At 41.8% G+C, this 22,199-nt stretch overlaps 1 protein-coding gene across 1 annotated transcript in view; it reads left to right on the top strand.

Moving 5' to 3' along the window:
* LOC149000113 (hyperosmolality-gated Ca2+ permeable channel 1.8-like) overlaps positions 1-22,199 on the top strand; it is a 63,051-nt gene that overhangs the window by 5,196 nt on the left and 35,656 nt on the right. Inside the window, exons 3-4 of the mRNA XM_089140649.1 lie at positions 257-392; positions 21,061-21,162. Coding sequence (XP_088996775.1) covers positions 257-392; positions 21,061-21,162 — 238 coding nt within the window. The remainder of the gene's footprint in view (positions 1-256; positions 393-21,060; positions 21,163-22,199) is intronic.

Here is a 22,199-nt window from a genome sequence, read left to right as displayed (position 1 = left end):
GGTGTAAGGCTGTGTATATTATGATCCTTTGCATATCCCAAACAGATGGGAGCTCATGCACTGCGTACACTTCTTTTCCCTCCGTAATACCTTCCTTTGTCTTTCTATATATATGTAGAACATTAGTTTCTAATTGCATGAAGATAATGCGCTTTTCTTTTTTGGGCTTAATAAGAAATGTTTTTAGAGTGTACATGTGGTTTCTTCTCTACTTATTGGTACAAAGTTGCTTATTAAATGCATTGGTTATGATCAGGTTTTTTGTACACATCTCAATGGCGTACGTGTTTACAATATGGACTTGCTACATGCTCTATAAGGAGTACGATAGAGTAGCATTTATGCGGTTACATTTTTTATCCTCACAACGTCGACGCGTAGATCAATTCAGTGTGAGCATTAGTTGAGATATCATTGCTTTTTGATTTTCATGAACAAATTGAGCATTTCTATTTTTAACAGAAAATGACCATTAATTTTACTTCACATTCTAGGAGACATTTCAACACAACAGCTTGTTCCATCACATGGAAAACTGATTTTCTTACTCTAATCAGTTTATGGATGGTTAAATGCTTAGATGAAACGCATGTTAAATTTGGTGGCCCATCTTCACTGGAAGGCCCTCATGCTCCCCCCCCCCCACCCAAAAAAAAAAAAAAAAAAAAAAAAAGAAGAGAAAATTACATATAGACCCCCTATCTTTGCAATCAATTTCTTCTACCACCCCTGAAAAAAATCAATACAGATGCCCCTTACTGTTAAGAATTGACGTTAAGAATTGAAAGCTATAAATATAAGGGGGCATCTGTAATTGAATATTTTGCAGGGGTATGTAATTGATTGCAAACACAGGGGGTTTATATGAAACTTGCCCCAAAAAAAAGAAAAGAAAAGAAAAAGTCCTCATTTTATAATAATTTAACTGTTTCAATAACTTTTGGAATATATATTGGCAAACGGAGGAGCCAGATTGGATTCAAACTTAATCAATGACTAGGTAATGATGTGGACAATATAGTAAATATATTTTGGCTTCATCAGGTACTTTCTTTGTGGCCAAAAAAGGCATTAGTGTTGGGATGGTTTCCCACATTGCTAATGTAGAGCTCAAGTTTGATGTTTACATTTACATGTACCTGTCATGGCTTTTTCTACTTATTTTATCTGGATTTGTTAGAAATATGTGATGTGTCATATTTTTAATTGTTTTGTAAGATGAATTGTCAACTTTTATTACTGGTATTCCTGCTGTAACGTGCTGAGGTTTTCCTACTGTGATCCTATGGTGAGACTAATACCTGGTTGATTAATTGTAAACTGGTCTTACATTAATTGGTTTCCTGAGTCTGTCTCAACAGGTTAGTGGAACACATCAATAGAAAAGAGGCTTTAGACCAAGAAATGCTAAGTTGTTTATCTCTAGTTAGAATAACATTTGAGAGAGAATTCTTCCACATTTAGATTAGTGAGTGGGAGATGTATATTAATATTATATGAATTACAATTCAAATATTTGAATTTGAACTACAACTTGTTTACAATCAAATATAAAGGATAAGTCTGAATTAAAATTCAAATTCAAATCCACCGTAACTAGCTCTATCCTCGATTGATCTTATCTCCAACCGATCAAGAAGAGTTTGAGTTATAGTTAAAGTATCCACAAGTTGTCGAGTTTGATTGTAAACAAGTTGTAGTTCAAATTCAAATATTTGAATATCAAACTCTACAACTTGTGGATAATTTAACTGTAACTCAAACTCTTCTTCATTGGTTGGAGATAAGATCAATTGAGGATAAAGCTAGTTACGGTGGATTTGAATTCAGAGACTTATCCTTTACACTCCCCCGCAAGGTCATTGGTTGAGAACAGACAATGAGCTTGGACTTTAAAAATTTGAATCTTGGAGCAGATAAGCCTTTGGTGAGAATGTCTGCGATTTGGTCTCCTGTGGGAACGAATCGAATTGAAAGATTTTTTGTGGCGACTTGTTCACGAACAAAATGATAGTCAATCTCGATGTGTTTGGTTCGTGCATGAAAGACCGGATTAGCAGCAAGGTAAGTAGTTCCAATATTATCGCAGTATAGAGTTGGTGTAGAAGTGACATCCCCAAGTTCAAGCAGTAGCTGACGTAACCATATCAGCTCAGCGGTAGCATTAGCAACCCCTTTGTACTCAGATTCTGTAGAGGAGCGGGCCACAGTGGGTTGTTTCTTGGAACTCCAAGAGATCAAGTTAAGGCCCAAGTAGACACAGTAGCCACTTGTAGATCGTTGATCAATAGTTGAACCGGCCCAGTCTGCATCACTAAAGGCAGTGAGAGAAAGATTTAGTTGTTGGCCGAAATAGAATTCCATGGGATGGGGTCTCTTTTAGATAACGAAGAATTCGCTTAACTACAGCCCAATCATCAATTGTAGGGCGATACATATATTGACAAACCCTATTGACAGCAAATGCTATATCAGGGCGTGTGAGAGTCAAATACTGAAGGGCACCCACTGTACTTCTATATTGAGATGGATCATCATAGAAGGGAGGTTCCTCAGTGGTTGCTTTGGTGATGGAGGTCGGGGTTGCTACTGATTTTGCTTCATGGATATTGGTCCTTCGCAAAAGATCTGAAAAATATTTTGACTGGCAAAGATGTAAGCTGTGAGATGAGCGAGTGACCTCGACCCCTAAAAAGTAGTTTAAAGTCACCAAGATCTTTGATGGCGAATTCCTTGCCAATGGCTATAATGATAGAATTAACCTCAGAAGAACTAGATCCAGTGAGGACAATGTCGTCCACATATACAAGAAGATAGATTGTTTGATGTGCTGAAGTACGAAAATATAGTGCTGTATCAGATGAGGACTGTGAGAATCCCAGAGTGAGTAAACAACTGCCAAGCCGATGAGACCATGCCCTAGGGGCCTGTTTTAAACCATATAAAGCTTTCTGAAGGTGATATACATAAGTAGGTCTCTTTGGATCAATGAAACCCTGTGGTTGAACCATGTAAACCTCTTCAGATAACTCACCGTTGAAAAATGCATTTTGAACATCCAATTGGCGAAGAGTCCATCCTTGGGCAACTGCTAGCGATAGAATTAAGCGTATAGTAGTAGGTTTGACAACGGCACTAAAAGTGTCAAAATAATCAATTCCTTCACGTTTATGAAATCCCTTGGCAACCAAACGAGCCTTATAACGTAAAATAGAGCCATCACTGTTTCGTTTGATTCTCTAAACCCATTTATTTCCAATCAAATTCATGTGGGGCTGATGAGGAACTAGAATCCCAGTACCATTACGTAAGAGAGCATCAAATTCGTCACTTATAGCAAGCCTCCACTTGGGGTCTTTACTGGCAGTGGTATATGAGGTGGGTTTTGTTTCAGGATTATCCACAAAAGAGGTGACTAGGAGGTTCAGTTTAGGGATGGGTTTAGGATGACCCGTTTTGGATCGGGTTTGCATATGGTAAGGTTGAGTTTGAGTTGGTTGGGATGGTGCAGGTGAGTTATGGGCTAGGGTTTCGGGTGGGTTATGGGCTAAGGTTTCGGGAGCAAGGAGAGGTTGAGATAGAGTTTCCAAAATTTCAAAATTTGAATTTGAATTTGAATTTCGATTGGGAAAGGAGAGTTCAAAATTTGAATTTGAATTCGAAGTTCGGGTGGGGTGGGAAAATTCAAAATTTGAATTTGAATTTGAATTGGAATTTCGGGTGGGATGGGAGATTTCAAAATTTGAATTTGAATTTGAAAAGAGATTATCAACTGTAATTATGGTGGGAGTGGAGTGAGAGCGGGAAGGGTGGTTAAGAGGTTGAGTTGCAAAGGGAAACTTGGTTTTCTAAAAAACTACATGTCTAGAGATGTAGGATCGGCCAGGAGTTGGATCATAACATACATACCCCTTGTGTGAGTTGTTGTATCCAAGAAAGATACATTGTATGGAGTGATATTGCAACTTGTTTTTGCTATAAGGCCGTACCCAAGGAAAACATGCACATCTGAAGATTCTTGAGAAATAAAAGATCTGGATCTTTGTGATATAACACTTGAAGTGGAGATTTATTCCCAAGTACCGGTGTAGGCATTTTATTAATTAAGAAGACGGCCGTTTCAAAGGCGGTTGGCCAGAAAATAAGGGGGATTGAAGCACGAGCCATAAGAGCGAGGCCTGTTTCTACTATATGTTTATGCTTCTGTTCCGCTCTCCCATTCTATTCAGAAGTGTGTGGGCATGAATAATGATGAGATATACCATTCTCTTTGAAAAAATGATCAAAATATTCATATTCCTTGGCACCATCAGATTGAAAAACTTGAATATTGAAATTAAAGACATTAATTGCATAATAATAGAATTGCTTGAATACTAAAATTGCATCAGAACGACGTACAAGTGGAAAAATCCATGTAAATCTACTGTAATCATCCAAGAAAGAAATATAATAACTATAACCTTGTGTAGATGGTGACGGAGAGGGGCCCCAAATATCAGAGTGCAATAATTGGAATGGAGATACTGCCCTTGATTTATTCAACATGAAAGGCAATTTATGCGATTTTCCTATCTGGCATGGGACACACAAAACTGGTGAAGTAGATGAAGGTTGGTGCAGGCCAGAATTGCGAAAGAGTGAGTCCAAAGTTCTCTTCGACGGATGCCCTAATCGGTCATGCCACACTTCTTGAGACACACGTTTGCTGAGATGAACAAAGGGAGATGCAGATGGTGGATGGAAGCGATAGAGGCCAGCTTCAATTGATCCTTGAAGTAGAACAATCCTCGTTTTGAGATCCTTCACAAAGCACGAACTTGGATGAAATTCCATATAAACATCATTATCACGTCTAAATTTACTCACAGAGAGCAAATTTTTAGTAATAGAAGGAATATGTAGCACTTTAGATAAAGTAAGAATTTTGGAGGCGTTGATAGGGAAGCACTTCCAATATTTTTTATATGCAAATCTGAGCCATTACCAATGTGAAGTTGATCAATACCATGGTAAGGCATTGTTGTATCCATGTGGGTTACATTGGATGTAACATGATGAGTGCCACCTGAGTCAGGGTACCAAGAAGGATCAAATGAAGCCGTGGGTCTTGCCAAGAAAGCTTCTGGAGAAGAACTCAGCTTGGAGGCATTGTCACCTGGTGCATAGCGAAAATAACATTGCACCGCTGTATGATTAGTGTTGTTGCAAATCTGACAAGCAACCATAGGGGTATAGAGGAGAGGTGGAAGATGTTTTGCATGTCGACCATGATTGGAGTAACCTCGAGGTCGTCCTCTGCCATAGCTGTGAAAGAGGCCACGATTTTGGTTAGTGGGTGGGGGGGTTGATCTGGTGGATAGATTAACTTTTGATGAAGGCAAGTCAAGTTGTTGTCTTGTTTGATCTTTGAAGATTTCTTGATTCAGTAAAAGGCCTATGAAATCATCAAGGGGAAGAGGATCAAGACGGGAGTTAATTGAGGTGGCAAAGGATTCATATTCATGGCCTAGGCCACGAAGCATTGTGAGGATAATATCAGCATCAGAAACTGAGTGAGCAGCAGCGGCAAGATGATCAACAATAGATTTAATCTTCTGAACATATTCGGCCATAGAAGAGTGGCCTTTGCGAATTTGCAAAAGTTGGTATTTCAGTTGCATTATGTGGGCTTGAGATTGGGAGGCATAAGTTTGTTCAAGGGAATTCCAAGCATCGTGGGAAGTGGTGAGACCAACGATTTGAGAAAGAGCACTTTCAGAAAGGGAGGAGATGATCCAAGATAAGATCATCTGGTCTTGCTTGCGCCATTGAGAATATGCAGGGTTAGGAATGGAGGTTAATGTGGGTGATGTGGTGGAGGAATTGGGTATGGTTTGAGGAGGAGCTAGATTGGTTCCATCGACATAGCCATAAAGGTCATGTGCATGAAGTAGAGGAAGAAATTGCGATTTCTAGAGGAGATAGTTGCTTTGATCAAGCTTTACAGGGAGAGAGAAACAATGTTGGTAGGTGAAATCAGAGAAGAAGCCATGGCAGTGGTGGAGCTGGTCCTGAGGATCGTGTAGACGGCGGTCAGAGGCTGAAAAACTGATACCAAGTTAGAATTTCATTTGAGAGAGAATTCTTCCACACTCAGATTAGTGAGTGGGAGATGTATATTAATATTATATGAATTTCAATTAAAATATTTGAATTTGAACTACAACTTGTTTACAATTAAACTCTACAACTTGTGGATACTTTAACTATAACTCAAACTCTTCTTGATCGGTTGGAGATAAGATCAATCGAGGATAGAGCTAGTTACGGTGGATTTGAATTTGAATTTGAATTCAGAGACTTATCCTTTTGATATGGAGAAAATATGATCGGATCGGGTTCATACCTGGTTCGACCCTCGACCCCGGTCCGAGACAGAGGGAATCGACTCGCTCCCGAGCGAACCGGATCCAAAAGATGGCTTGCTGAGGAAGAAAACTTATTCAGCTACAAGCACGCCCTAATTCAACTTATGAATGAGGTTAATTACCCTAATGATGGCAGACCCAAATTGACGGCTGCGGCTAATCATTATCGAAGGGATAATCATCGCATAACCTAAAGGTTATCTTAGGAGTCCTCTACTAGTCCAAACTAGTAGAAGTCTATCGCTCAACGGATCTAACTGTTAAGATCCAACGACTACCCGAAGAAGGCTCAAGTGCATCCAACGAAGGAGATTCGAAGGTACACTCTATATAAACCTCACTGCCATACGAGGTGGGGGACGGAGACTGAGACTGAGACTCAGATTCAGATACATACTGATAGACGTAAACTATCGGAGGCTTACGATCTAGATCACCTTTCCCGCTTCTTTATTCCTTAGCTCTGTGCTTCTAGCAAAGCCGTTTGTGATTAAGTTCATCAACTGACTTAGCCTTCGGAGGTGGACTCCCGACCCCCGCGGTCGGGCCACATCTGACGCTTTCGTTTTGCAGGTCATCACGGGGAGATCTAAGGGCTGAGCAGATTTTGGACGCATCATTTGGCGCCGTCTGTGGAAAACGACTTGTAAAGCCATGGTGACTAGATCGGCATTGGCAGCAGCCGCTGCACAGCGCGATTCCGGTGTTCAGATCCCTGGAGTGAATAATTCAGATGTTCCCCAGGGAAGCCAAAATCCTATCGAAGTAGATGGTGGTCAGGGAGGACGTAATCCTCCTGATACATTCCAAGATCAATTGAATCAAATAAAGATTCAACTCTTGGAGGTGAGCCAAGCACTCCGCATGCTCACCAGACGAGTGGTGTTACCACAAGAACCTGACCATCGCGATCCAGGGAGGCGCGTGTTACCACGTGATCAACCGCGTGATCAAAGATTGGCTGAAGACCGGAATATCGGTCAGAACTTTCGTGAAGGTGACCGAGGACCTAGGAGAATTGACGATCAACCTAGGCGGGACGATCGGTTCGACAGACCGCAGGAAAGTACAACCGATTCAAATACAAGGTTGGACAAAGGGGTGAGAACTCACTCACCAACTGTCAGAAGAACCGGTCCTGATGATCGAGCAGTTCGCGTCGAGCGGAATGTTCGGGAAGGATGGGCTGCTCGTGATGATCGAATAGCACGTGATGATCGTGTTAATCGAGGTCGTGGTCATATCGCTGAAGATCACCCGACCTAGATTGGTCAGGAATTGGCCAACATCAATCAGAAGTTAGGGCAGTTGGCTAAAGGAAGGATGATGCCGAGGATATTTACTCGGTCATTCGAAAGACCCCTTTGCCGAGCCAATTGCGGGATATCGCTTCCCCATAACTTTCGTTTGCCTACCTTTTCTACATTCGATGGCTCTGGAGATCCAACGGCCCACATTGGCTATTATCAGCAGACCATGGCAGTTTCAGGTAATTTTGACGAAATTTTATGCAAGGTTTTTGGTTCATCTTTAACCGGAGCAGCACAAAAGTGGTTTTCGAACCTCCCCTCTGGAAGGATCGTAAACTTTGATGAATTGGCGCGCAAATTCATAGGGCGATTCCAGAGTGGGATACAGGTCAAGAAAACGGAAGAAACCTTGTTTACTGTCAGACAAGGAAAAAGCGAAACGATCAAAGAGTTTATGAAAAGATTCAACAAAGTAACGATGGAGATAGAAAATTTGGATGAGCAAGTAGCCAAAATTGCTCTATTCACTGGACTCACTAACCGGAAACTCCTGGAGTTATTACTACAAGATATGCCTGCAACTTATGCTGAGTTGGTACAGAGATGCCAGAAGTAGGCCGAAGTCATGGAGATCCTAGATGCGCGCCAAGGAGATAACAAAGTCTCCAATAAGGAACAGAAGGCTCCTGAGCAGAAGCAAAAGCCAAAGAAGAATGTCCGTGATCGGGTTGGAAAATCTCAGGCTTGGCGACAGAGGTCTCCCGGTAAAAGTGAATATACTCCATTGAATGTTCCTCGGGCTGATATTCTAAATATCATCAAAAGGAAAAATATTTTGAAGTGGCCACCTAAAATTCTTTTGAAACCGGGGGAGCAGCAGGATCGAGAAAAATATTGCCGATTCCACAAGGACTATGGTCATTATACAAATGACTGTCGTCATCTGAAAGCAGATATTGAGAGATTAATATCTCAGGGACACTTGTCCAATTTTGTTAGCAGAAGGAGGGAGGAGCCACGTGAGCCACGCGCGGCTGCTCCTAAAAGGGATCGTTCGGTTAGTTCAGAACGATCAAGGGAGGCTCCGAAGTCTAAGAAGGGCAAGGAGGTGACTAAAGCTACTCGGTCACCTATCCTTACCATTTTCGGAGGACCAGAGCCCGAATCACTCCGTAGTTTGAAGACAAAATCCAAATTTGTTGGAACCGGAGAGACGCAGAAGCGAAAGAAGCTGAATGGTGAAGATTCTATCACCTTTGGCGAGGAGGATGAAAGAGGCGTTTGTTTACCTCATGATGACGCCATAGTCATCAAGGTAGAGATTGCACGTCGAGAAGTGCATAGAGTTTTGGTTGATACAGGGTCTGCAGCTGACCTGATTTCTTATGAAGTGTATCAAAAATTGAAGGTGGATGAGGACTTGGAGCCTTCATCCACGCATCTATATGGTTTTGCAGGGTCGTCTGCGGTGGCGGAAGGATCTGTCCAGTTGGACTTATCTATTGGAAGTTTTCCTAAGGAAACAACCGTCCGAATCAATTTTTTGGTGGTTCGGGAGCTGCCAACTTACAATGTTATCCTCGGGCGACCATCTTTATCCAAGATAGGTGCTATTGTTTCAACAAAACACCTGAAGATAAAATTCCCGACTGATATGGGAATTGGTCAAGTTTCCTTTGACTAGAGGATCTCTCGGCAATGTTACGTTGCCTATTTAAAAGACAAGGAGGGCCCGAGGAAGGTGACTGCCCTACCTATAGAAGTTCGAGACGATCGGGAAGAAGCAGAGATGCAAAGGCCCGAACCAGTGGAGAAGCTGGAGCAAATCCAACTGTGTACCGAAGATAACAAGAAGATTACTTATATCGGGTCTGAACAACTGGAGAAATTCAAAGATGAGTTGAAGTTATTTCTTCAACAGAATAAAGACATATTTGCATGGTCTGCTGAAGACATGCCAGGAATCGATCGGGCTGTCATTGCGAGCATAAACTCGGATAGATCCAAAGGTGAAACCAATGATACGTAAAAGGAGAAATTTCTCCATTGAAAAGTATGAAGCCGTTCGGGGCGAGGTTGAAAAACTGAAGAATTTTGGTTTCATATAACCAATTGAATGCCCAACCTGGTTAGCTAACGTGGTAATGGTAAAAAAGGCGAATGGGAAGTGGAGAATGTGTACATATTACATAGATCTCAACAAAGCTTGCCCTAAAGATTGCTATCCGTTGCCTCGGATTGACCTCTTGATAGATGCGACTGCAGGATATGAAACTCTAAGTTTCATGGATGCCTACTCAGGGTATAATCAGATCCTTATGAATAAGGAAGATGAGAAGTTTACGGCTTTCATGACTGATCGTGAAAGCTACTACTATAAAGTCATGCCATTTGGCCTGAAGAACGCAGGAGCTACATATCAGAGGGCCGTCAACAAGATTTTTAAAGATCTGATAGGAAAGAATGTTGAAGCTTATGTTGACGACATGCTAGTGAAGAGCTTTACAAAAGCAAATCATATTGCAGATTTGACTGAGGTATTCTCAGTACTGCGAAAATATCAAATGAAGCTAAACCCGAGAAAAGTGCGCCTTTGGAGTCTCCTCGGGCAAATTTTTGGGCTTCATGGTGTCATAGAGAGAGGTATTGAGGCTAATCCTGCCAAAATACAAGCTCTGATTGATATGGAGGCTCCCAAAACTGTTCGTGATGTGCAGTGTTTAACAGGGAGAGTTGCCGCTTTGAATCGATTCATCTCCAAGTCTGGAGAAAAGTGTTTGCCATTCTTCAAGGCACTCAAAGATTTGAGGGGCAACAAGGAGGCAAAATGGACCGAAGAATGCCAGAAAGCTTTCGAGGAGTTAAAAGAAGCACTCGGACAACCGCCGATCTTGTCCCGACCAGAGAAGGGGGAAATATTACAGCTATATCTAGCGACGTCCCTTTCAGCGGTCAGTGCAGTACTTGTTCGTGAGAAAGATAAAAAACAGTGGCCGATTTACTATGTGAGCCACGTATTGCTAGATGCGGAGACACGATATTCGCAGATTGAGAAGCAGGCTCTGGCTCTCATGATGGCCGCCAGGAAGCTAAGGCCATACTTTCAGGCTCATCCAATTGAGGTATTTACAACTTTTCCTCTCAATAAAGTTCTTAATAAACCTGATTTATCTGGAAGGATGGTGTCCTGGTCGTTGAACTCAGCGAGTTCCAAGTGAGCTTTAAGCCCAGAACGGCAATCAAGGCTCAGGCGCTAGCCGATTTTGTAGTAGAAACTACTGCACCAGTGGAGTCCACCATTGAGGATCCCATTATACCAACCACTTGGGAGGTATATGTGGATGGTTCGAGTAATAAAGATGGAGCAGGAGCTGGAATTCTATTGAAAAGTCCAGCAGACTTTATTATTCGATATGCTTTGAGATTTGCATTTGAAGCAAGTAATAACGAAGCAGAATATGAGGCTCTAATAGCTGGACTTCGGTTGTCAAAAGCATTATCTATCGCAGATGTTACTATTTATAGTGACTCTCAACTTATAGTCAACCAAGTCCAGGGGGAGTACGGTATTAAAGAACCACGCTTGCAGAAATATCAAAAGATAGTGCAGGCATTTCAAAACCAATTTCGGAATTTGAAGATATCTCAGATTTCGAGGAATGAAAATTCAGTGGCAGATGGGCTATCCCGACTAGCCAATGCCAAAGAAAAGAATCTAGACCCTTCGGTCTATATTGAAGAGATAACATTTCCAAGTTATCATGAGAAAGAAATTTCTTATATTGAAGCAGAGCGTTGCTGGATGGATCCGATAATTGAGTATCTAAGAGATGACAAATTACCTGAGGATCCGAAAGAGGCAAGGTTAATCAAGATACGATCGGCAAGATTTGTCATTCAGAATGGGAGACTATACAAAAGATCTTATTCTGGACCCCTTATGAGATGTATAGGCCCTGAAGGAGCAAAGTCAGCTTTGGCTGAGGTTCATGAAGGAATTTGTGGGGCTCACATGGGTGGACGAGCCCTGGCCCACAAAATTCTAAGACTTAGGTTATATTGGCCTAAGATCCAAGAGGCTGCTATGGAGTATGTTCGTCGATGTGGCAATTGTCAAATTCATGCTACAATATCGAAGCGCCCGGCGGAAATCATGACTTCAATTCTAGATCCCATTCCCTTTGCTATGTGGGGAATTGATATCATGGGCAAATTCACCAAGGCGTCAGGCGGACGGGAATATCTGATAGTAGCAATTGATTACTTCACGAAATGGGTTGAAGCCAGTGCACTGGCAGCAATTACTGAGAAAAAAGTGGAGAAATTTGTGCTTGAGTCAATCATATATCGCTTTGGGATTCCAAAGATTATTGTCACTGACCATGGTACTCAGTTCGACTGTCCGCAATTTGAACAATTTTGTGGAACATATATGATCGAGCATCGTATGTCCTCAGTGGCATACCCCTAGAGCAATGGACAAGTAGAGGTTACTAACCGAACGCTACTGGAAGGAATAAAGAGAAGACTCGAAGCTGATAAGGCTTCTTGGGTCGAAGAACTTCATAACGTACTGTGGGCCTATAGAACTACGGTTCGAACACCCATAGGAGAAACTCCATTCAGGTTAGCATATGGATCCGAAGCATTGGCACCGGTGGAGATAATGGCGGGGACATTACGGGATCAAGAGTTCGAGGAAAAAGAAAACGAGCAAGGACTGCTTGATAGTCTTGATCTGTTGGATGAAGTTCGGGCAAAGGCAATAGCACGAACTCAACATTATCAAAGAAGGATAGTGTCTCATTATAATACTCGAGTGAAGAATCGTCGGTACTTAGCCGGAGATTTGGTGTTGAGAAACACCTTAGCTTCCGACCCACGTCACCAAAGAAAATTGGACCCTTCTTGGGAAGGACCTTATATGGTTGTAAAACCAGTTGGTTCAGGAGCTTACAGGCTGAAGAACATCAACACCCAGAAAGAGTTGGATCGTTCATGGAATGCCAGGCATCTCAAAAAGTTTTATCCTTGATGATGATTTCAATTTTGTTCGTGATGTAAACATTTTCAACTCAATCAATGCAATTTTTGGCTTTCAACAAATTATCTTTTGATTGGGGGGCATCATACACCACATTCAAGAACAAGATTCAACTATAAGGCATTGGATGAAAATCCGTGTGGGTCCTTCAACACTTATGGAATTTTTTCGGAATCTCTTAAGTCGAGGCATCGGATGAAAATCCGAGTGAGTTCCTTTTGCAAGGCGTCGGTTTGAAACCCGAGTAAGTTCCTTCAAGACTTATTGAATTTTCGAATTATCCTTAAGTAAAGGCATCGGTTTAAAACCCGAGTGAGTTCCTTCTCAGACTTATTGTATTTCTCCGGAAATCCTTAAGTAAAGGCATCGGTTTAAAACCCGAGTGAGTTCATTCTCGACTTATTGTATTTCTCCGGAAATCCTTAGTAAAGGCATCGGTTTAAAACCCGAGTGAGTTCCTTCTCGGACTTATTGTATTTCTCCGGAAATCTTTGAGTTGACAACTTGTTCTAAAACAACTAAGACCTAGTACAACAGCGATTCAAGTGGCTAGCAAAGTTCAAGATGAAGTTAATTTCTTATTTCTTCAAAAGACCAGAAGAGGCCGGTCTCAACATCAAACAGAAGATTACAAGAGATGGATACAATCTTTGGTCCAAAAAGAAAGTCATCATCGATGATCATTAAGAAGTCATACAAGATCGGCACAACTTTGCTAGAACAAACACATGAGTCAATCATTGGTATGGATTCAAGGAAAAGAAGAGGAGAAATGAGGATTACAAAAAACATTTCAGTATGTATAAAATCCTCCGCAATTTCATACTCTTTGTCCAGCTTGTCCAGGAGAAGTATGGTCTTCGACCAAACTTGCATTCAAGGCGAGCTCGTCATAATTGAATCCTTCCAAGGGAGAATAAACAGGAGAATCTTCCAGATAATGCATAATATCTGGATCAGAAGGCGGAGGATCAATCTTATTTTTGGTTCAGTTAGGAGGAGGAAGGCCCAGTTTGGTAAATACTTCAGGATGGCAAACAGCACTGTAGGGAGTCGTATCAAAATGAGAATCCTTCCTTAATATTGATTCCCATACTTCGTTCTCACCATCCCGGTACGCTTGCAAGTTATAAGCATTCAGCATATCAACAAAGGGCTTACTATGTAAATACTTGAAGACGCAGGCTCTGCGAACAACAGTTGGAAGGGATTCGGGCAAAGGAACGACAGCTTGCCTTTGGGGTAACGTTTCAGATCCTTTGGCTCCTAACTTTCCAACTCCTTGCTCTAGGTGCCGAATCTTCTCCCTGGCATCATCCAAGTCTGACTGAAGACGATCGATCACCGAATTCTTTTCTCCTGCAACCTCCCAAGCTAGTTTCCTAAGGCGAGCAATCTCAGCATCTTTAGCTTCAGAGATTTCCCGAAGCCTGGAAACTTCATTGCTCAACCTATTTAGGATAAAGGTTGCTTCCACTTGGTTGTGGAAGTTACCAGTAAGACTCCTGCAAACAACTTCCGAGTTAAAAAGGAGCAGAAGAGTAATATTCAGAATCAAAAGATAATGAAGAAAGACTTACATCACTAGTGACTTCATAAAGACTTCATCTGGAAGTTTGGAAAGAACTGCGCTCTCAGAAGTCATTCGAGCAGCAGTGCACCATTCCAGCGCTCCGTCAAACTCGTTTGACACTAATTCAGGCGAAGGATGAGAAGGATGAGCTACATCAAGAGAAGGATGAGCTGCATCACTTGTCACCCGACGGCGCTTCCTGGTGGCAAAATCCTCCAACTCCAAAGGAGAGGAGGAGGATGCCAAACAAGTACTAGAATTGGAAATAGGAGCAGCACCTACTGGGACCACACCTTAATCAGACGCCAACATAGTTGCCTCAGATGCCCGAAGAATCTCCTTCGGGAATGCACCAACAGTCTCTGCAGCAGGGGCGTCAGCAGCGCCATCAACAACGGAGTGATCAAGATCTTCCTGGGAAAGACGAGCGATCACTTCGGGTAGAAGAGGCATAGGGACGACATCAATAGAAACTGTGGGAATCTGACTTGAAGATTCACCAACAACAGTCGCCTTACGCTGGGAGGATTCACTAGCTGAAACCACCTCACTGGCCCCAACCACCCCTGACGGAACGATTTTCTTACAAGATTTCGCTCTGATAAAGTTCGGGTTGATCATGGGAGCCAATATATAAACAGAATAGCCGTATCGGTACAGATATCCAACGACGAAAGAAAAGAGGGAAAACCCTAGTTCTCTATCAGCTATGAAAAACCCGATTAACTAAACCCCAAGTACTACTACTGGTGCGGTTTACTCGGGGGAAAGGGGGAAAGAGATGAGTAATCAAAAAACTCACTTGTTTAGAAGTTGATAAAGTTATTGTTGGAGTACGAGGAATACGGAAGCAAACAGGAGGACGGAATGTCGATTTAGTAAATCTAACTTGCAGATAGCAGGATAGATGGAGAGTACCCACGAAGGCTTTAAATAGCTTCAGGTATTAAGACGACGGTTGAGAGCTAAGGACAACCAATGGCCCAGATCGAAATGACGCTTCGAAATCCGTAACAAGCAAGATCAAGGGTCGTAGGGAGCAGTATCAAAGGAAGGGATTGATGCGAGAATTCGCTCCCAAACGTCATTCTGCCCCAAGCGATAAGCTTGGATGTTGTAGGCACTTAGCAGTTCCGAGAAAGGTACGCTGTTCAGGTACTTCCAAACACACTCCTTCCGAAGCTCTGGCTTGATGTGCTCGGGCTTGCTAGGGACCGCCCACTTCAGATATTCTTCGTTCTCCATACATTTAATTTCAAGCCTGTCACCGAACAACGTGTCAGCTTCTTTTTGCTTCTTGGCCTCGCGCTCGGCAGCAGCGGCACTAGCCTTTGAAGAATCAAGGGCCTCTTTGAGGGAGATCACTTCTTCCTCATGCTTTCTTTGCAGCTCCTCGGCAGCTGCAGTTGGCCGGTCTATCTCAAAATTGGCTTTGGCCAAATTCTCTTCATAGGTCTGCAGTAAGGAGCTATTGCGGCCAACCCGGCTCAATGCTTCCATGTGTTGATAGAAACTCAACACAACATTCCTGGGAAGGCGGAAATTATCAGAAGAAGTCATAAGAAATTGTGAAAAAATAAGTAAGCAAGAAGACCGGTACCTTGTGGATTGACTAACAAGGGCAACGTCATCCAGGGTTTCAAATTCCTGGCGATCAGAAGGAGCAAGACTGAGGGAGCTCCACTATGCAGCTTTTTGAGGATCCAGTGTTACCTTGTCGGTCAACTTCAGGGTCCACTGGGGGGTGAAGACCTCCTCATAATCCGCATGATTTTTGGATTTTTTATGGGAGGAAGCATCAACTGTATCATGCCTCCTTTTGGTTTGGGCGGAGGAGGAGACATTAGTCCTCTCCACCATCGGCTTCTTACCTTTACCCGAAGCATCAGCCACAGGCCTGATATTCCTGATACCCCTATAAGAGGGGTCGGGAGAGGGAACAGAAGCCTCTTGATCAACGGTCAAGGCTCTAGGTGATCATTGCTCGGGCTGTCGCAACGGCCCTAGCGGCCTTCACTCGCGAGGTTCTCGTGGTTCATTCTTGGAGGCACCGCAAAGAAGAGCAAAAGTCGAATTGAAGACGATCACTTCGTAAAATTAAAAGATGATGGTTAGAAGCTCACAATGAGCCAAGCCCCAAGATCGAAGAATGGAGTTATACTCCACCTCAAGTCCATGTATCTCTTGATACCATGGAATGGATTTGATCTTCCGACGGCCGCCTCGTCTTCTTGGATAAGGGAAGGCCTCGGTTATTCTCGGAGAAGTACACCGCCTCCGGCGGTCGGGAAGTTAAGATCGAGGGAGGCGCTCCGGTATCGTTCGCGCTATCTTTTGTGGTTAGAAGGGCGTTCCTTTGACAAGGATTGCCCCTCCTCAAGTTCAGCCTTATTGCGTTTGGACGGAAAAACCCATTCGGGAGGATGGGAGATAGAAGAACATGAAATGCACAAAGAGAGAAGAGATGGCGTAATGCCAAGTTCAAAACACAAACCCAGAGTCGCGATTTGGCCGCTATTGGGAAGGAGCATCCCGGGACAAATGTCCCAATGATTGAACTGGAGAACAAAGGATTAAAAGGGAGCGAACCCCGCTTTCCGGCATCTATGTATGAGAAAATTCACCCGAAAGGGTTGAATCAACCCTCTCATCAAGATGGGGAGCCCTAACCCGATAAGAGGAAGGAAAATCAAAATCTTGGATGGTCGATAGAAGGGTTTCCTCCTTGTAAATGGAGGGAATGCAGGCCGGGTCCGCCATTGGACCCGGAAGTTTGAGGCTGCCTAGAAGACTCGGCAGTTACCCTAGAAGTCTTGGAAGATCCAGACTCGGGGAGGACAGAAGGAGTTTCGATTTTTCTCTCTAAACCTTTTGAGAAACTTCAGGAACTCGCGCCGAGGACACGCTTAGGGTTTTGTTATCACTATCCGATTGTTCGGAAGGAGGAGAAGTAAAAGCTTCATTACCACTACTATTACTAACACTGGGATACCGAGAAACCCTATTATCCGCCATTACTTGTTTCAAGAAGGTACAAAAAGAAAAAGATTAGTAAACTTACCGATTCGAGAAGCAAAGCTTGAGAGCGGGAAGGCGCGAAGCAACGACAAAGGTTCAAATTCCAGACAGGAAGAATGAAACCTACGAAGACAACGAACCGCTTTTAAAAGTACCCGCACGAGTGTTCGGGAATCTGAACGATCGAGATTGATTCAAAATCAACGATCGAGATTAGAAGACTTTTTGAAAGTTTGAACTCACGAATCCGAAACAGGCGTTCGGAAACCGTCGCTTGGATTACGTGAGCCACGACAGATCGACTGCAAGGAAACACGTGTCCTTTCCCTCACAACGCTCGAGGAAAAGTGACCACCGCATTAAATGTGATATGACATTTAATGGAACACGCAGAGACTATTGCCTGACGAAGAACCCATTTAAAAACCAAGCCCTCGGGATCGAACGAACGCTTGGTCTGGGGGGCTCGTGATATGGAGAAAATATGATCGGACCGGGTTCATACCTGGTTCGACCCTCGACCCCGGTCGAGACAGAGGGAATTGACTCGCTCCCAAGCGAACCGGATCCAGAAGATGGCTTGCTGAGGAAGAAAACTTATTCAGCTACAAGCACGCCCTAATTCAACTTATGAATGAGGTTAATTACCCTAATGATGGCAGACCCAAATTGACGGCTGCGGCTAATCATTATCGAAGGGATAATCATCGCATAACCTAAAGGTTATCTCAGGAGTCCTCTACTAGTCCAAACTAGTAGAAGTCTATCGCTCAACGGATCTAACTGTTAAGATCCAAAGACTACCCGAAGAAGGCTCAAGTGCATCCAACGAAGGAGATTCGAAGGTACACTCTATATAAACCTCACTGCCATACGAGGTGGGGGACGGAGACTGAGATTGAGACTCAGATTCAGATACATACTGATAGACGTAAACTATCAGAGGCTTACGATCTTGATCACCTTTCCCAGTTCTTTATTCCTTAGCTCTGTGCTTCTAGCAGAGCCGTTTGTGATTAAGTTCATCAACTGACTTAGCCTTTGGAGGTGGACTCCGACCCCCCGCGGTTGGGCCACATCTGACGCTTTCGTTTTGCAGGTCATCACGGGGAGATCTAAGGGCTGAGCAGATTTTGGACGCATCACCTTTACATCTCTCAAAATTTATTATTTAGTATATTAAACAATTAGAAATTTAAAACTTATGCAAAGGCTCAAATTTTATTTTTAATCATTCATAGTGAATCCAACCCACTATTCTTTAGCTTTTATGAACTTAAAAATCTTAAAGAGTCTGATGTGACCAAGAAGCGTTTCCAGAAAAGTCATAATGACTCCCCAAGTTGCCCCACTCTTGAGGGTTTGGCACATAGTTTTCATGGCATGTAGGTGAACCAAGGTGTTGGATAGGGTCAAAAATTGAGTTGACACCAACAAGGTAGATAAGGCACTTGAATGGGCGACAAAGGTGCCCAAGTTGAAAAAGGTGCCTGGACACCTAGGCCTTGATAACTATGTTGTCTCAGGAGCAGACTGTACAAATTCAAGTCTACAAGCTATTCGTTGAAGAGGAGTACCTCTGTGACTGTCTGGCTTCTTTTTTGCTGGTTTCACTCTTTTCTTATTTATTTTCTCCAGTTCTTTGGGGAATAACTAGGGCATGGTCCTGCTCATGGAAAGAAATTTCGGCGAATTTCGCCGAAATATCGGCGAAATTCTCCAGCTCGCCAGAGGCGAAAACGAAACCAGGGACGGATCTGGCGAGAAATCGGCGATATCTGGCGATATATTGCTAAATATCGCGATATTTCGGAAAAATCCATTTTTAAAATTTTTTTTTTGGTGTGATTTTTATACTATTTCTTGCACTTTTTAGGCGATTTCTCTCGTGATTCTATCACAATCTTACCAATTTTATCACAATGATTCAAGACTCAAAAGTTAATGTGCTAAATGTAATTGGGAGGAGAATCTACATAGAATAACTTATAAATAGGAAAACTTTTTATAGCAAAATCTTCAAGATTAATGAGCAATCTTACCAACTATATTCTAGTGATCTAGTCCTCAAAAGTCAACATGCCAAATGTGGTTAGGGAAGAGTATATACATGAAATAATTTATGGAAACAATTTAAATTATGAAGAGATTTTGTAATAGAATCGTCGGTTAATCATTCCAACTATGTCCGAAAGATTTAGGCCTTAGAAGGTAACACGTTAAATGTGGCTAGGCAGGAGATTTAAATGGAAATATTTATTAAGAAATAATTTAAATTATCAAAGTCAACATGCCAAATGTGATTAGGGAAGAGTGTATACATGAAATAATTTATGGAAACAATTTAAATTATTAATGAATCTTATAAAAGAATCTTCAAAGTGATTTGATAATCGTTCCAATTATGTCCTAATGATGTAGGCTTCATAAGGTAACATATTAAATGTGACTAGGTAAGAGAATTTAAATGGAATAATTTTTAGGAAATAATTCAACTTTACTACATATTTGCATCAGATTAGGATAGGTATCAAATTTACCAAAATTATTGAGTGAAAATACTCAAAAAAAATAGGGGGCGAAAATTTATATATGGGGGCGAAATATCGCCGATATCTTGGCGATATTTCGCCAGTTCGCCCAACGAATCGGGCGAATTTACCGAAACTTCGTTCCGTGGTCCTGCTGTTGTTTTTCTTATATGGTTGTACTTTCTTTTTATGTAGATACCAATATCGTAGGAGCTATGGTGCTGGTCCTGTTTTTGATGGTTGACATTGTATTCTGCTATTGTATCTATCTATTTTTGTTTTAATTCTTAATATCAAGATAGCCATGAGACTGTTTATCTTATTGTGTTACTTATTCTTAAAGAAATATTAGCCGATTCAGTAGATAAATTAATATTTATAGCTTTATTTATGAAACATATGGTTCAAATCTAGTTATATAAGAGACACAGGAAACAATGGTTCGTTGGTAACTTGGTATCTAGCTTCAACTCCCGAAGCATACAAATGGCTTCCGCTTCTACATGATGATGATCTGTTTTGACCTCTGTAGGACTTTGGGTACCCAGTTGTTTAATTAGAATAATTATGTATCACAGTCAGTTTACTTCATGGGGAATTGGGGAACTGATTGACAGCCATAGAGTGATCCTATATGTAACGAGTGGCAACGATAGATTTGGTGATCCACTGGAAATATTGAAAATTTGCAATGGATTGGGCTATGGTCCAATTGAGATACCCTGAACCTTGACTTCTGTGAAAAATGCAAATACCTACGATATAGTTCTGTGCTATTATGGGTTTTATCATTTAAATTGGGATATTTTCAATCAGATCTTAGTCTTAAGTTGAAAAAGTAACATAACAATAGATGAGAGAATAAGTGCCACCCCTTGCAATAGCATTATTTTACATATTTTGAGGCTTTCTTGAGGTGAGAGAGTTGTTCTTCTTGCAAACTCCAGAGAATTCCCAGGCAGACAGTACAATTGTTCCACGTTTCTATGTATTTTTACTTAAATTCATAATAGCTTAAGGTAATTTGAGAAGTTGCTTGACTTCTCTCATCTTTTAAGCTCGCTTTTAGAGTTTTCATGAGCAACCTATTTCTTTTAGTAGCTACATGCATCCTAATTTGGTTCAACCTTGAACATTTCTACTAAAATTAAATGCCTTCCCATTTTGGTTGATGGTTGAGAATTTCTTCATTTTAAAGTATTCCTTGTTAACATTTTGTCTGGATGTTCTACAGGTAGTGGTCAGAAATGTACCACGCATCTCTGGTCACTCGATATCGGAGAGTGTGGACCAGTTCTTCCAAGCTAACCATCCCGATCACTATCTCAGTCACCAGGTAGTTTAATTTTCTGAATACAAGTTTTTTATGCTAACTGTTTTTTCTGCATATTTTTATTCTCTTAAAATCTCTGCAGTTCCTGTATGTTAGATTTATTTTGCTAGCCATATCCCCCACCCCCAAAAAAGATGAAAAAAGAAAAGAAAAAGGATTCAACAGAAGAATAGACGAAAATAGAAGAAAGAAGAAGTTGATGTTCAGACTTGAGAGGGGAAGCAAACACTCTTGGTAGGTTGGAATCCCCACCACCATGAGCAGTACTTATATTAATGTAGCCTTGATCTAGGAGGCCAAACAAGGACTAAGTAACCAGGACCTGTTTCAACAGTTGAATCAGCAATGCGAATTTCAATCCAAGCTGTTTAGGGTCTTGTGGTGGCTGTGATGCTTTAGTAGACTTGTTGCTTTACAAAGTGATTGATAAAGTGGAGTTTAGGACTGATTGAAGTTTGGAGTGATCTGGGTAAGATTGACTTATTTAGGATTGGTTCATTGATTCTAGGGATTCAAGATCAATGGGCTATATAAGGCTTGGATAATGCTGAGGCTTTAACGGAGTGGAGAGGATGATGAGAGGCTGTGTAGATTTCAGCTCTAATGGAGGTTTAATGGCTGTTCTAGGAAATTTCTGCAGGTTTAATGTTGAACTGGTGATGGGATTCAATGAGGGTAAGGTCTAACCTTGCTTTAGTGGAGGATGGACAGCTGAAAAAGATGATGAAAATGCTACTTGATTCAAGGCCTGGATTTTAAGCACCAGGATAACTTTTTGTACCTAGGATTTGAGACTCCTAGAATCGAAGGGCTTGACTTCAAGTATCAATACCCTAAAATTAGCTTGAATTTCAAACCACCAACTCTTCCATGATGCGGATCCCAGTCAAAGTGAATTCAAATTATTAAGTTTCTGGTCCCATCTCATTCATCCACAATGGGGCATATATAATGCGCAACAACAACAACAACAACAACAATAACAACAACAACCACCCGACTAAATGGACTCGGCTACATGGGTTCTTGCCTTCTGTTGC

The sequence above is a fragment of the Hakea prostrata genome, chromosome 11, assembly GCF_041222555.1.
Source record: "Hakea prostrata isolate BN-2017 chromosome 11, UWA_Hpros_2, whole genome shotgun sequence".
Lineage (NCBI taxonomy): Eukaryota > Viridiplantae > Streptophyta > Magnoliopsida > Proteales > Proteaceae > Hakea > Hakea prostrata.
Note: the sequence above shows the minus strand (reverse complement) of the source record. Positions and strands in the feature narration are given on the sequence as shown.